General features: G+C 44.1%; 1 protein-coding gene across 3 annotated transcripts in view; it reads left to right on the top strand.

Moving 5' to 3' along the window:
- MAP3K9 (mitogen-activated protein kinase kinase kinase 9) overlaps positions 1–15,981 on the top strand; it is a 75,245-nt gene that overhangs the window by 30,051 nt on the left and 29,213 nt on the right. For all 3 annotated transcript variants that reach the window (XM_081293291.1, XM_081293290.1, XM_081293289.1), the window contains exon 3: positions 15,504–15,684. In XM_081293291.1, coding sequence (XP_081149417.1) covers positions 15,504–15,684 — 181 coding nt within the window. The remainder of the gene's footprint in view (positions 1–15,503; positions 15,685–15,981) is intronic.

Genomic DNA, 15,981 nt, shown 5'->3' with positions numbered 1-15,981 from the left:
ATAGCACTCTAGTACTAGTTTGTATCAGCCAGAGACACCCAGGGTTCCAGGGGAAAGGGCTGCGGAGGTAGATTTAGGTTTGACAACTAGCTTTGGTAGCTTCTCTGCCAGTTCTCCTCTGTTACAAACACAGATTTCCTTCCTTGGCCCTACCAGTGAGAAGAATTTATTGACTAGTCTGTGCTCTATAGAAAACCACTTGAGGGCTGGGCGCAGTGAGGCACGCCTGTAATCCTAACAGATTGGGAGGCCAAGACAGGAGGATTGTGAGTTCAAAGCCAGGCTAAGCAACTTACTGAGGCCCTAAGCAACTTAGTGAGACACTCTCTCTAGATAAAATATATAAAGAGCTAGGGACGTGGCTTATGTGTCCCCTGGGTTCAATCGCTAATACCAAAAAGAAAAGAAAAAAAGAAAACCACTCTGGATAAAAAGAAAGGATGAAAGCTACTCTTAGTGCTGCCTCTGTGTCCAGCCATGGTGTGGGCACTGGTCTATTCAGGACATAGGATTAGGGGAGGTTCCTGCCCAGCTAATTTACAATCTGAGACTTGCTCAAGACAAACAAAAAGAAGATGTATTTCCTACACTGTGGTGGGGAAGAGACCAGTTTTGTAGAGAAGCAGAGGGGATTGTGGAGATGTAACTACTCGTGGAGGGGCAGCGTGGACTAAGGGAAGGAGAGTGGGCTTAGGAGCCAGAGCAGGGGTCCAGGGCGTCCAGTCCGGGCTTTTCCTCTTCCTGGATGTGGAGGAGTTACTGAACCTTCAAGCCCCAGCTTTCTCACCCGTGAAATGGGGAGACTGCCCGGCTTGCAGGGTTGCCAGGGGGAGTGAGTGAGGCAGCACATGTGTGCAAAGTTCCTAATGTGGTGCCTGGCAAGTAGAAGGGATGCGAGAAATAGTAGCCACTGCCATTATTACTAAAGGAGTGAATTCTCGATCTTCACAAACATGCATGTTTCAAATGTAGATGATTTCAACAGTACAGATGAATAAAAACAGAAAAACTTGTTACTTATAATCTCATTATCCAGAGATCACCACCTGTTAGCATTTTGGTATATAGCCTTCAGGTGATTTTCCATCTGATAGAATATCCTAAAAACAAACAACAAAGACATGAGATTAAACTATGTATTTTTGTATACTACTGTTTTCTTATAGTTTAGTCACATACATTGTTAAAACTGGCTATTATATATTTTTGATATAATTTCCTTTGAAGTAAGCTGCACATAATTTAGTTTTAAAAGCCAAATATATTACAAGGTTTATAATAAATAAAGACGGGCCCCTGCTCTGTCCCTTCTTACTCTCCGACTTCCTCCTGGCTGGTTAGGCATCTTCCTGAGGGGAGGTACTGGTTTAATTTCTCTTTGAACAGTCAGTGCTTCATGCAGCGCCTGGTACATATGGGCTTCTTGTACACGTGGGCTCTTTTTTTGAACGGTTTAAGTCAATACCTACTTATTATAGAATGTGATTTAATACTTTAAAAATATGCTGCTGAAACATATGTTTCAATTTGGTTCATTTTATAGCAGCTTGGGGAGGCTGTCCAAACCTTTGGCTATATTGTACTGAGATCTTATTGCCTGGGTTTTGGTTTAGATTTGCAATTTTAGTACATCTATTTCTCTTTTGCCTTAAAGAGGTTTCGTAGTGTTAGAATTGAACCTTGTATTAATTAGATTAGGTTTGCTAGGAGAAACAGACACCTGAAGTAATAATGACTGAAGTAAGAAAGAAGTCTGTTTCTCTTGTATGTAAAAATCTGGTGGGAGGTCACCTGTGGTCCATGACATACTCCCCCCTGTGCACAACTCTGCCAGCTCTTGGGCTCGGTCCTATCCCACGGTCCAAGGCGGTAGCTAAACCTCAGGCCATCACCTTAGTATTTCAGGCAGCACAGTGTACAAAGGGAGGAAGAAGACCAAGAGCCAAAGGGCCTGAGTGGTATCTTTTAAGATGGGTTGCAGAGAGCAGCCACATGCCACTCCTTAGTTGCCTGGCTACATCTTGGAATAAGGAGACTGGGAAGAGTCATTACTGTGTGGCCGAATGCCCATCTTTTTTTTTTTTAATACTTTTAATTGTAGATAGACACAATACCTTTATTTTATTTATTTATTTTTATGTGGTGCTGAGGATGGAACCCAGTGCCTCACGCATGTTAGGCAAGCGCTCTACTGCTGAGCTACCACCCCAGCCCCCGAATGACCATCTTGAAGTCATGGAGAGGAGGGGAGAAAGGAGGGGAGAAAGACCATTGTGACTAGCAGTCCGGGTCACAGATTTCAAGCTCTTTTCCTGTGGTTAATCCCTTGTCAGTCCTTCCTCGATGTGCCGCCGGGGCTGCAGGCCATTCTGCTGTGTTTTCAATTTGTTCTTTCTCACAAACACTGCTGACTAGGACCTTCCACTCTAACCCTTACTTGGAGATTTCTCTCCTGTTCACTCCTCTGGAATTGGTGGCTTTGGGATACCTTCTTGGATGTGAGAAGACAGCAGACAGGTAGAGCCCTTCCCCAGGAGCAGGAACCTGCTGCCTTCTGCATAATGTGCTTCTGGTCGCAACATTGAGATCAGTGGTCCCCCTGGAGGGACTACTATGCGAGTCTATAGTACTTTCAAATGTGCACGGGTGTTATTCAGTTGCAAGTCTTCTCTTGAGGCTGTGTGATATGGCATGCTGATCTTTGCCCAACTGTGAGTTCATTCAGACCTAGATTCTATGTTAAACCTGTGGACCAACCAGTCTGAATTTCAGTCTCCACATTTGAAACTGGGTACAGTAATAGTACCTACCTTCCAGAGTTGTTGAGAGCTTTGAATAAGATCATGGATGTAAATCACTTAGCCCAGGACCTGACACTCAAGCCTCCATAAACAATGGTTGTGGGTATTTTTTTTCCTTTTCTCAGCCAATATAGTGTAAAAGAACAACTAGTGTCATAGTTACTTTTTTGTTGTTGTTGTTTTTTAGCTGAAAGGATATATTTTAAAAGGTTTGAAATCATTCATCTAGCTTCTTATAGAGAGCTCTTTTGATATATTTGGGGACCTGTGCCTGAACTGATCTAATCAGACATGCTTTGTGATGGCTTGCATTCATACATTCAAGACAAATGTTTATTGAGCATCTATTATTGCCTCCTCAGGTTACAGATGTAGATAGTCTGTGACAGTTTAACTTTACACAGGAAAAGGTCACCGAATTGAATGCTTTCTGCCTTTGCCAGGAGCGCTAGCTTTGCACACATCCATTTGCTTTGGTTCGTCTTCTATACCAAGAGCAGATGGATCCTAAACCCCCAAGGACCCAGTTTTCTTCACCTTTCCAGAATTCTTCTGAGGGACTTTTGCCTGCCTTTGCCTGAATGCTTGTGGGGAAGCACAGCTTTGCTGGTTGTGCCAGTGAAACCCGGTGCAGCTCTGCTGACACTGCGGAACCCAGCTGGGGCCTCAGCTGCTGTTGGCATCTCCCAGTCTCCAGGCGACACCACACCTCTGCTGAGGCCCGGAGTCTGGGAGTCTAGGTGGTGAATCATTTGCCTTAGTAAGCAAGTCTGGCCTCTCTTGGCCTTGCCCCGAGGGATGGTGTGGGCTGAGGGCCAGGGCCAGGAGAGGCTGGGGGATGCCTGCCATGCTCTCGTGCCTGGTAGTGGCCCATGAGTCAAGCTGTCTCGCGTGGCTCTTGCTGAGTCAGCTCCCAGGGGCCTGCTCTGTGCAGCAGCTGCCCTGTTGGCACTGGGGCTGCGGCTGGGAATGGGGTTGGAGATCATCTTCCTTCCTTCACTGGAGACAGCCTGCTGCTGCCGCCGGAAGCAAACCTCTCAAGTGCTGACTCAGGCGCCTGCAGGCTTCCGTGACTGGGGAATGGGGCTTTTTTCTGGGATAGAATCACCTTGCCTAACTCTTCTTTGCCCTTGGGTTTAGTTATTCCTCAGCTCAGAAGGGAGGTGGAGCTGAGCTGGCCCCAGGGAAAGACTGGCAGTGTTTTCAGGGAATTACAAACTGTGAGCCCCTCAGTAGGGAGACCATGTAGATGGGGAAGTGGACCCCAGGCATCCCGGCCCACAACTGTTGGTGTTCTCTTGCTGCCTTGTTACAACTCAGAGGTGGTTCTTGTTAAGACAGGAGAAGAAGCTATACCTTCCTCTGTTACACTCTCCCAGGACAAATTCTGTCTCTCAGGAAAGATGGAAGAACCACGCCTGAGAAGCTGGAAGCCTTTGCAGATTCTTTGGATGCAGATGGTTCCAGTTTCTTTCTCTCTCCTCCAAGAAAGCTTGAAAAACTGAGGCAGGTTCCACATCAGGGTGGCAAATCGAACATGCACAGATGGTGCATCTGCCTTTGCCGTCTCCTGAAATGACAGCAGACTCTCAGATACACCTGAGACGAGGCAACAGCAACTGAGGTTTGGAAGCTGGAAAACAGATGGAAGGTGCTAACAGATGTGGGGCCTTCAAGAAAGGGACTTTTAAGCTGATGGCCAGGAAGCAAAAAACCAATCAATTTATACCACAGAAACCTAAGAAGTCTAGGCACCAGCTGGAATTGGGGGAAAGAGGGCACTAAAATCAAAAAGACTGGGTAGAGATCATATGCAGTACAGTTGGGTCCCACAGATCTCTTCCTCATCTGCTCCATGCAGTTGCCTGACTGCCAGTTCCTTCTGAAAGAGGTAAAACCAGATTTCTACACTGCAGACACCAAGCTCAGTAGACAATAAGGCAACTATATTTAAAAAATAGAAGAAATAACTGTCCATACATTGAAGCCTGTGTGCCGGGGACTACCCCACCATGGCCTGTTTTCTACCCATATTTATAATATTTGTAAATATTTCAATCCATGCCTTTAAAATGTTAAGGATTCTTTTTTAAACAGAATAACAGTTATGATACTCCATCATGAACAGACTACCAAGGATGACCATACCTCTAAGCAAAAGTATATTAGAGACCAAAACACAAATTGAAAAAACAAAAACAAAAAAAACAGCTGAAACAAACTATACTGGGAGAAAATGAACAAGGAAATTTAAAAAAGCTATTAGTAATACACGTAGGCAAAGGAAAAGACATTATACCGGTATTGCAAAAACAGATGTTACTTAGCTTCATTGGTACTTCCCACTTAAAAAAAAAAAAGTAGAGAATTAAAAAGGAGCTCTCTTGGAAATGATGAAACCAAGATAGGGAAATTAAAAAATGCAGTAGAAGGGTTAGGGGACCCTAAGAGTTTGGATCTTTCATGTCCCCTGATGTGTTAGGCAATGCAGGAATGTTTAGAAGTGAAATGACTACATGATGAGGGTTGTGACCTCATCTCTGGATTAATCCATTTGATGGGTTAATAATTTGAATGGGCAACTAGGTGATAACTGCAAGGCAGGCTGGGTGTGGCTAGAGGAAGTAGGTCACTGGGGGCATGTCTTTGGCAGTTGTATTTTGTGCCTGGCCCCTCCCATTCTTTCTCTCCGCTTCCCAAATTCCAGGAGCTGAGCAGCTTGCCTCTGCCACATCCTTCAGCCTCACCTTATGCCCAGAATAAAGGAGTTGGCTGATTATGGACTAAACCTCTGAACCATAAGCCCAAAATAAACTTTTCCTCCTGTACCTGCTTCTTGTTGGGTATTTTGGTCACAGCAATGAAAAGCTGACTAATATAGAGTGGTATTTCTCAGAATAAAGAGGAAAAGGATAAAGAGAGAGAGAGAGAGAGAGAGGAGAAAAGATAATTTGTCGATGTGGAGACGCTCCTCTGTAATCCCAGCAGTTAGAGGATCGAGAGTTCAAGGCCGGCCTCTGCAACTTAGCCAGACCCTGTCTCAACAAACAAACAAGCAAAAAAACACCCCGAAAGGTGTGGGGAGTGTAGCTCAGTGTTAAAGCACCTCTGGGTTCAATTCCCAGTGTCCAAAAATAAAAATAAAAAGGTAATTGAAGAACTAGTCTAGAAAGCAAGGCACATCCCTTTGACATTTTAAAACACTGGGGACCAAGAGAAGAAACTGAAAAATTCCACAGAGAAAAAGATATGTCACAGAGGATCAGGAGGGAAAATAGCTCAGGGCATCTTAGCAGTGTTGGAAGCAAGAAAATAATGCAGTTATAAATGAAAATCTCCAGTCATCTTTATTCCAAACATGGAAGATAGACACTTTCTCACACACAAAGACACAAAATACACACACACACACACACACACACACGTTTAACTTCTACACATGGAGAATGTACGCTGAGAGAAGAAACCGAGGACCTTGAGGGGAGGTGCTGGGGAATGGCTGTGCCCCAGGCAGGAGGATGAGCAGTTCAGACCCCAAGAGCATGACTCAGGCTGTCCTCACCCCCTCACCCCCTCACCCCCTGTGGGTGTGCCATCGACTTACTGAGGACTGACTTCCTGGTCCCATTGCTGTCTGCCCTTGGCTATCTGGCTCCAGAAGGACAGGCCTTCCTTGCTGCACTCACTAGATGGGCACTCATTTTACCTTTACAGAGTGTTTTCTTTGCCCAACCCTGAGAACTAGAGGTAGACCAGAGTGAATTTAGAAACAAAATACTGGAGGAATATGCCCCAGCCATATTCCTGATGGAGGTCCAGCATCTCTTCCTATGGCCATGCACCCACACCGTGGCTACCTTGTTTCCCAGAACTCATTCATGATCTTGCCTAGGGACTTTCCCAGGGCTCTTATAAATTCTCTGGAACCATAACTGGACACCTAGTTAGCCTGCTTATTGCCTTCCGTGAGGCTCCGTCTGAGAAACTAATGTGACTCCATTTTTAAAAATAAATAAATAACAGCAGCTTCTACCTCAAGGCCTGTCCTAAGGAAGGGGGCGTGACCCTTGTCCTTGGAAAAACCCACAGAGCACTCCTAAGCACATACCCACCCTGCTGAGTTGTTTGTCTGTAAATAACAGGAGAGGTCTGCTGTGCCAGGTGTCCCTGACTCAGTTAGGCTAGGTGAGGACCCATGGCAACCCCCTTAGCAACCTCCAATCAGCATAAGACAGAGAAAATACCTGGAATGCCAGATGACCCCCAAGTAGTTTATGGTGGTTGATAACATGTTGGGAAACCATGTAGTTTAGCACGTACACCCCTGGTGGCCTAAACCAATCAGTTCAAAGGAATCCCCCTCTTATATTAACCAATCACCCCTACCCAAATTGTTCCCGCCATTGAATGTGCTAATCAATGTTAAGAGTTGTTGTTTGATTTTCCCCACAGTATGGAATGATTTGCTGTGTGATGTTGTGACGCATAGAGTATCTCCCCAAAAACCTATAAAATCTCACTGAACAAAGGACCAGGACTCACTCCCTGGGACCGCTGCATCGGGAACGGTTGTGAGTCCAGGCTCGAGCTTGCAATAAAGACTCTTGTGTGATTATATCGGATTCAGCTCCTGGAGGTCTATTGGGGTCCCACGAATCTGGCATAACACGTCTAGCCAAGGCAGTATTTTCACTCATACTTAGAACTGTGGGTGGAATTGTATCTCCCTGCCACCTTGCAGAAAGTATGCTGAGGTCCTAACCAGTGAAGTTTGGAAATAGTCATCGTGGATGTAGTGAAGATGAGGTCATATTGGGCCAGGGTGGGCCCTAATCCAGTGACTGGTATCCTTATGAGAAGACGCAGACAAACAGAGAATGCTATGAGGACACACAGACAGACACAGAGGGAAGAGGACCATATGAGTCTGGGGGCAGAGATGAGTTATGCTGCCCTGAACCAAGGAGCACTAAGGACAAATGCTGGAAGAGGCATGGTGGAATTCTCCCCTACAGCCTTTGGAGGGCGTATGGTCCTGCTGACTTCCAGCCTCCAGAACTGTGAGTGAGTGAATTTCTTTATTTGTAAGCCACCCAGTTGGTGTTAATTTGTTATGGTGGCTCTAGGAAACAAGTGCACGTAGTTCCATTTTTGCTTGCCACTCTTTTTGTCAACAGTAAACCTTATCTTACTTAAGGATGTATACTTAGGTGGTAAAATCATAAAGAGAAACAAAGGGATGAATCCCAGAGGTTGGCATTGTGGAGCCAGGGTGTAGCTCTGTGGGTAGAGCATGTGCTTAGCATGACCAAGGGCCTGCGTTCCATCCCCAGCACACACAAAAAAAGAATGAACGAAGAAAGAAAAAAAATTAATATTGTGGGGCTGCTGGATGGCATTGCATGGGCTTTTAATCTTATTTTTAAAAACCATATATACATTTTACGCACTCTTCTATATGTACAATATTTTAGTACATTTAACAGATTAAAAAAGAAAAGACCCAAACAATACAATTCTCAAAACAGATTAGTTGCTTAGTCTAGGAGAGAGGGGACCAAACAAATCATGTCAACCTAATGAAAGCCTGGGGATGGGGGCCTTGGTGCCAGGGTGAGCATTTAGCAAATCAGGGCCCCCTGTGTTAATGGAGATGAATAATAAATAAGAAATCTCAAATTGATAAATCATCTGCCAAAGCTAAGTTTACCATTAAGACCTAATAGGACCTCAACTATGCCAAGTTTTGAGAGCCAGGCCTTTAGCCCAGTGGTATTAGATCAAGCTCACAAAGCCCTTGTGGACACTTTAACCCTCCACCCTGCATTTCTTCCTCTGTCCTCCTAGCAGGGGATGGCCTTGAGTCCATTTAGGCGGTCTGCATTAAATTATGTTGCTCCCATAGAAAGTCACTCCGCTGCCTGTGTCTGTGGAGGATCGGTGTTGTTTTGGTGCTAGTTTGACTCTTTGAGTCTTCCCTTTCCAACAGAGAAAGCAGGCTCCGAACTTGGACCAGTAAGTAGTAGGGTCTACGGAAACTCAACATTTATTCGTGTAGTTTACATCATGTTAGAAGAATACTTGGCTTTCCCATTATCAATAGTAACCTAAAATTTCTTTTCTAAGTAATTTTTTTAAAGTCAGTTTCTAAAGAAAAACATTAAGTAAAAGGCACTAAGTGGTGTTCTGATCTGAAAACAAGAACAATGTTCTTGGATTATTGAACTTTGGGAAAACGATGATCTATCGTACTAGTAGTTGAGTATTGGTTCCTACTGGCGCGCTCTTGTCTTGACATGATATTCAGTTTTGTCACACGACTTTCTCAGAGAAGGTGGAAGGCCCTTGAGGGCAGAATCTCCAGCTCATCCTTCTTTGTGGAACCCCCTACCCCACCTTGCGCCAGTGGGATGTGTTAGTCACTGGTGAACCCCTGCTGGGGGTACTACTCATTCTCTCGTCCCCCAGACCCATGGCTCCCCCTAATGCCTGGCAGCAAAAGGATGAGGAAGTCCATAGTCTCAGAAGATGTGCAGGTATTCCTTCAGTCCAGTCAGTGGCCGGTAAGGGGAGCCGTCTTCCAGAAACCTGGGTCCTGTGCATGGTTCTTGGCGGGGCTGGGGCTTGGGTTCCAGACGAGAGGGAATGAGCTGCTTACTACCTCCAAGTCAGATCCCGTCACATTCTAGGGCTGAGAATGAGACACACTTAGGTGCAGCGGCTGGGAATGGTTAGCGGAGTGTGTATGGTGTTCAGCTGTGTGGTGTTGGTTTCTGCTGAAGGAAGAATTGAAAAAAAGGGAGAGCAGAGAAGACTTATCAGGACCGCGTTAATGTTGGGCAGAAACCGAGGAAGGTGTTAAAGGACACAGAATGTTTCTGGCCCCTGGATTGCACAGCATAGAGGTGAAGAATGTGGCTCTGAGATCAGAGGGATCTGAATCCAGTTCCCATCCTCATCCCTCACTGACTGGAGACAACTGGATTGACCTTTCTGTGTCTTTTGGCATGGGTCAGGTGGGGAAGGTAATTACACCTGTTTCACAGGTTGACTTAAGGATGAACAAGGACTTTGTAAGTAAACAGCATCATGCAGCTATAGAGTACGTAACAAGCTAGCATTAATAAAACATTCCATTTATTTATACAGCAAAATTGATTGTATGGTTATTATGTGTCAGGGACTGCCAGGCTTTCCCCATCAAATGCTTAATTTCAGAGTCCCATGTATAGTATATTTCATTGTAATAATACTAGCTAGCATGTTCTAGGTGCCTGTATATGTGGCAGGCACTCTGCTAACTTCTGTGTTACTGTAATGCATTTAATTTTTATTTCCATTTTCTAGAAGTAGAGTTTGTGGATTTGTCCAGAATCACATAGACAGAGTGTCAAGCCTGGGACCTCAGTTATCTACTCTCTTTGCCTGTTTCCAATGACTCTAGCTACTATCAGCCTAGACCTATAGTCCAAAATTGAACTTGGCTTCCTCAAATGGGCTTTTTCCCCTCAACTTCCCAGTTGGACTACCACCATTCTTCTTGCCACCACAAAAGGCTGGAGATTCTTCTCTTCTCCATCAAGCTCCTGTATCTGGTTAATCACCAGGTCTTTAGTTCAAGTGCATCTTTTTCTTTTTTCTTTTTTTAGTTCGCCTGACCCTGACCAGGCTCCTATTGACTTAGGCCTGGGATCATTCATTGTTCTCAGTATTTTCTCTACTTCCCTGCACATGAGAGGTGAGGGCTGCACAATATACTTTCCTGGATATGGTTTCTAAGACATGAAAGCACAATTATTTGTTACTATCACAGCTGCTCATCAGTGGTAGAAACTCATAATGGGCTCACTACAGTGCTACTGATGTATAAACTATTGTGACTATAACCTTTCCCACCTGTCCAGGATAGCATGTTGGAAGAAAACTGTACTCTTTATGTTTTAAAGCTTTCCTCTTCAAATGGTGCTAGGACAGCTAGATAGCCACATGAAATTGGACCCTTATCTCATATGCTACATAGAAGTTAACAAATAATGGGTCAGTGATCTAAGTGTAAAAGCTAAAAGTCTTAGAAGAAAACATAGAGGTAAATCTTAATGACCTTGGGTTTGGCATTGGATTCTTAGATATTACACCGAAAGCATGAGCAACAAAGGAAAATGTAGATAAAGTGGACTTGATCTAAATTAAAAACTTTCGTACATCAAAGAAAACTAAAGTAAGTGAAGACAACTTATAGAATGGGGAAAATACTTACAAATCATTTATCAGATAACAGTTTACAATATATAGAGAGTTCTTACCAAAAAAAATCACCTGCTTAAAAAATTGGGTAAAGGATCGAATAGACATTTCTCCAGAGAAGATATGCAAATGCCCAACAAGCACATGAAAAAAGGTTCAGCATAGTTAGTCCATTAGGAAAATGCAAATCCAGATCACAAAGAGACTCTACTTCATATGCACAAGGATGGTGATGATGATGATAGAAATATGTGTTCTGAGCATGGTGAGGGTGTGGAGAAATTGGAACCCTCATATTCTGCTGGTGAAAATGCAAAAATGGTTCAGCTGCTATGGAAAACAGATTGGTAGTTCCTCAAGAAGTTAGCTATAGAATTGCCATGTGACTCAGCAATTCTATTTCTAGGTATGAAAATTGAAATAGTTGCATAAACATATCTATACATATTCAACACTGTTCTCAGTAGCCAGAAAGCTGAGATGACTCAAATGTCAATGGATGAATGGATAAACAAATTGTCACATACACACACAAAATGGAACATTATTCAACCATAAAAAGGAATGTCAAATGCCAGATACAGTGGGGCACACCTGTGATCCCAGCTACTCAGGAAGCTAAGGCAGGAGAATTGTAAGTTTAGTGCCATCTAGAAAGACTCTGTCTTAAAATAAAATAGAAGACTGGGTATGTAGAGTACCCTTGTGTTCAATCTCTAGGACTGAAAAACAGATGAAAGCTGTACTGATATAAGCTATAATATGGATAAACCTTGAAAACACTAAGTGAAATAAGCCAGATATAGCATATTGTGTTTCACTTATATGAAATATTCAGAAAGGTAAATTATAGAGACAGCACATTGGTGGTAGCTGGGACTGAGGGGCGGGAAGAACAGGGCATTGGGTATAAGACTTCCTTTTCAGGGAGATAACTTTTTTTTAATATACCCTTATTTTATTTATTTTTATATGGTGCTGAGGATTGAACCTGGCGCCTCAAACGTGCTAGGTGAGTGCTCTACCCGTGAGCCACAGCCTCAGCTGCATAAAGATGTTTTTTGAAGGTAGATAAGAGTGATGGATCTACAACATTGTAAAAATACTAAATGCCACTGAATTATTCACTTTAAAATGGTTAATTTTATATTGTTCAGATTTCATCTCAATAAAAAAGTCAACAAAAACAAAAAGAGGAACGCTTTCACAAATTTATGTGCTTTAATTATTAATAACTGATGCTTTGTAGTTACCATATTTCAGGACACTATTGTCTGTGACCCTCTGCCAAGATTTCTGGATGGTTTTTGATTACACCCTCTCTATTTTGATAAGGTTAGGACTCCTAAACCATGCATTCCTAAAGCAGATACCTTTAGGGGCCCTGAGCAGTTGAGCAAGTGTTTAAGGTCAGCTAGGTGTAAGGCAGCAGGGGACTGTGGCAATTAGTGGAACCTAGCGTAGCCATCCTATATAAAGGCATTCTCATTCAGACAGACTGTCCCTGGCTTGTTCTTGGCCCATCGTTCTGCCACACTTATTAAGCCAACTCTTACACTAATATGAAACTTCATCCTCCTCCCGCTGTGCCCTGTCCCAGCCACGTTGGGGGGTGGGGTGGGGGGTGCCAGCCACCAACCCCACTGAGTATGAAAGGGGAAGGGAAGGATTCCTTCTGAATCTTCTGTTTATGGGTGGCTCAGAGACAGTCAGCAGCTGGTGACTGCCTCTGGAGAGGGAATGGAGGGTTTCTTTAGTGTCACTTGCCTGCAGTTTGAATGTCTACTTGTCCATTATCTCTGCCACAGAAGAGTCTGGAAAGATCTTTTGTTAATAGATGAGATGGAGAAAGATTTTTTTTTCCTTTCCTTTTCTTTTTTTTTAAATTTTTTTAAAATTGCTTTTATTTTTTAAATACACGACAGCAGAATGCATCACAATTCTTATTACACATATAGAACACAATTTTTCATATCTCTGTTTGTATATAAAATATGCTCACACCAATTCATGTCTTCGTACATGTAAAGCTGCTTTTTCCTTTTTTTTTTTTTGATAGAATGCTAGAATTCAATTTATATTAAGAAAAATCTGGATTACAGAGGTAACTTTCATCCTCTTAAATCAATAAGTAGAGGGGGTAGAGAGAGAAGAGGGGAGGGGAGGGGAGGGGAGGGGGGATAGTAGAGGATAGGAAAGGCAGCAGAATACAACAGACACTAGAATGGCAATGTGTAGATCAATGGAAGTGTAAATGATGTGATTCAGCAATCTGTATACGGGGTAAAAATGGGAGTTCATAACCCACTTGAATCAAACTGTGAAATATGATATATCAAGAACTATGTAATGTTTTGAACGACCACTACCAACAACAAAAATAATGATAAGTTATTGATTTCCTTTTCTTTTTGAAAACCTGCCCAAGCATTTGGAGGCCTGTACCCACTCAAGATGCTGGAAGCCTGGGGTGGGGAGGGGTGCGTCCAGGGAGGAGGGGGAGGGTGTGGAGGAAAGAGCCTTTGTCCATTAGGTCTGGGGAGTGGCTGTTTTCTTTTGTGCCTCCAGCTCTATAGCTGCTGGTAATCCCTCTGAGCTGCTGCTTTTCTGAGAAGCACGTAGGACACAGATCTTTGACCCACATTCTTTCAATATATAACAATTAAATGGACCTTGATCTGGGGGACAGGCTGTGACTTGAGGCCCCTGCCTCAAACCCATGCCCTGAATTATCTACCCAAAGGAATCCACATGGATTCCTTCCATATAGATATGGAAGGGTTTGAACTCTCACAGAGTCTGCTGATGCAAATACCTCTTAGGAGGTAAAGGTTCAGCCTTCTTGAGGCTCTGTGGGATAACTGGAGAACCAGCCGAGGGAGTTAGAGCTAGTGGGAAGCCCTTTGGAGTACCCTGGCACACATAGGGCTGAGAACTATTGTGTACTCTCTTTGCTGTTCCTCTAGATAGATCTGGCTGGATGGAGCTAAGTCAGCACTTCTTATTGCTATTCTGTCTGCATCAGGTTCTTTTGCCACCCTTGCCATTTGGGCTTGTGTGGCATGGACGAGGGGGGAACTTTCCTCTTTTCTCTAAACAGCAGCCTGTTGAGCCCTGAATTCCAGGTGCCCTAGTGTCTGACCCATGAGCAGCAGTGCTTGCATGGAGCCTTTGGAACTTTACCACTTGTGAGGATGGAGGCTTGGCTTCCACATGGCCAAAGAGCTCGCTTGCTGGCTGCCCAGTCAGCAGAATTCCTTGGCTTACCTTACAGTACTCCAGTCGAGTAGTGTTTTGGGTCTTTTTAGCAAGTTTGGCTCCCACAAGGACACATTTATCACTGGGATTAGCAACAGGAGGGGGAGGCTGCCTCAGCTGCTGCCCTAGGGGAACCAAGATGGAGCTTCCGTGTTCGAATTTGGCACCTGTTAGGAAGCAGAGTATAACTGCTTTGGTGCCCTGGTTCCTCCTTCCTGGGCTATGGTCCCAAAAGCATCCGGGGTGTGAACTTGTTTGTGCCTGTAACCTTGCCAACTCATCACTCATTCTGTATTGGTGTTTGGGGGAAGTTACTGGATTATGCCAAAATCTCCAGAGCCCAATAGACGTGCTTTCTTAAGAGTAAAGTAATGTGATCACGGATGCTGTCCAGATGCTGTCTGAAACCTTGAAAATCCAATATTTGCCTCCAACCCCTGTGATCTGTGAGTGGTTATAACCTAGGGGTACCCTGGCAAACAAGTAGCTACTCCTTGGAGGGTCACCTGTGATTCATAGCTCTTCCTTCACAAGATGGGATCAGGCTATAGGTGAAGAGAGCAGTCTCTGGAGTCTGGCTGCCTGGGACTCAGTCCTGGATTATTAATTGGGTAACCTTGGTGATTTGTTTAATAATGCTATAGCACAGTTTCCTCATCTGTGAAATGAAGATGGCAACACTGGTTGAGTATTAAAGGTACTTAGGGGTTGGGGTTCTGGCTCAATGGTAGAGTGCTTGTCTAGCACATTTGTGGCATATGGGTTTGATCCTCAGCACCACATAAAAATAACGTTATTGAAAAATTATTTTAAAAAAGTACTTGGGTCCAGAAGTGTTTCAGATTTGGGATTTTTCTCAGGTTTGGGAATATTTGTTCAGATTTCACTGGTTGAACACTCCTAAATCAATCATACTTGGATTAGGGATGCTCAACCTGAAGAAGCTACTTTTTAAGGTAGTTGTGGGGGACATCACCTCTAATCCTCTACTGCATTTATGTTTGTACCAATAAAACAGGGGGCTCAAAGGTGAATGCAGTGTAGGTGTTTAAGAGATGGTGGCTCCTGCTATCAGGCTCTGGTAGCACCATGAGGAACCTACAGAAGAGGCCAAGAGGACAGCAGGAGGGCTTTGTGTTTAGTGGTTTCCCTGTGATTAATGTAGACTCTGATTTCTTCTGTCTTCCTTTCCTTGTCTAGTACTGATCCTGCAGAAGGTGGAGAATGGAGACCTGAGCAACAAGATACTGAAGATCACTGATTTTGGCCTGGCTCGGGAATGGCACCGAACCACTAAGATGAGTGCAGCAGGGACTTATGCCTGGATGGCTCCTGAAGTCATTCGTGCCTCTACGTTTTCCAAAGGCAGTGACGTGTGGAGGTAAGGACCTGAGGTGCAGAGGTAGTGTTCCCCAGGACTGTTTTGGCTGCACACATTTCAGGACTTGGAGATCTTAGGTTACCCCAAGTAGGCATCCCAAGTAGGTCTGAGTGACACCCTAAGGGCAATCTGTGTTAATTTCCATGGTGCCAAGAGACAGTTTTGGTAGATGTTTTCATCTAGCAAAAATACCGGGTGCAGTGCTGCACGGCTGTAATCCCAGTGACTTGGGAAGCTAAGGCAGGAGGATCAGCAAGTTCAAGGTCAGCTTCAGCAACTCAGCGAGACCCTAAGTAA

This window comes from Spermophilus citellus (genome assembly GCF_964194105.1).
Source record: "Spermophilus citellus genome assembly, chromosome: 4".
NCBI classification, from domain to species: domain Eukaryota; kingdom Metazoa; phylum Chordata; class Mammalia; order Rodentia; family Sciuridae; genus Spermophilus; species Spermophilus citellus.
This window is presented reverse-complemented; position numbering and strand designations above follow the sequence as displayed.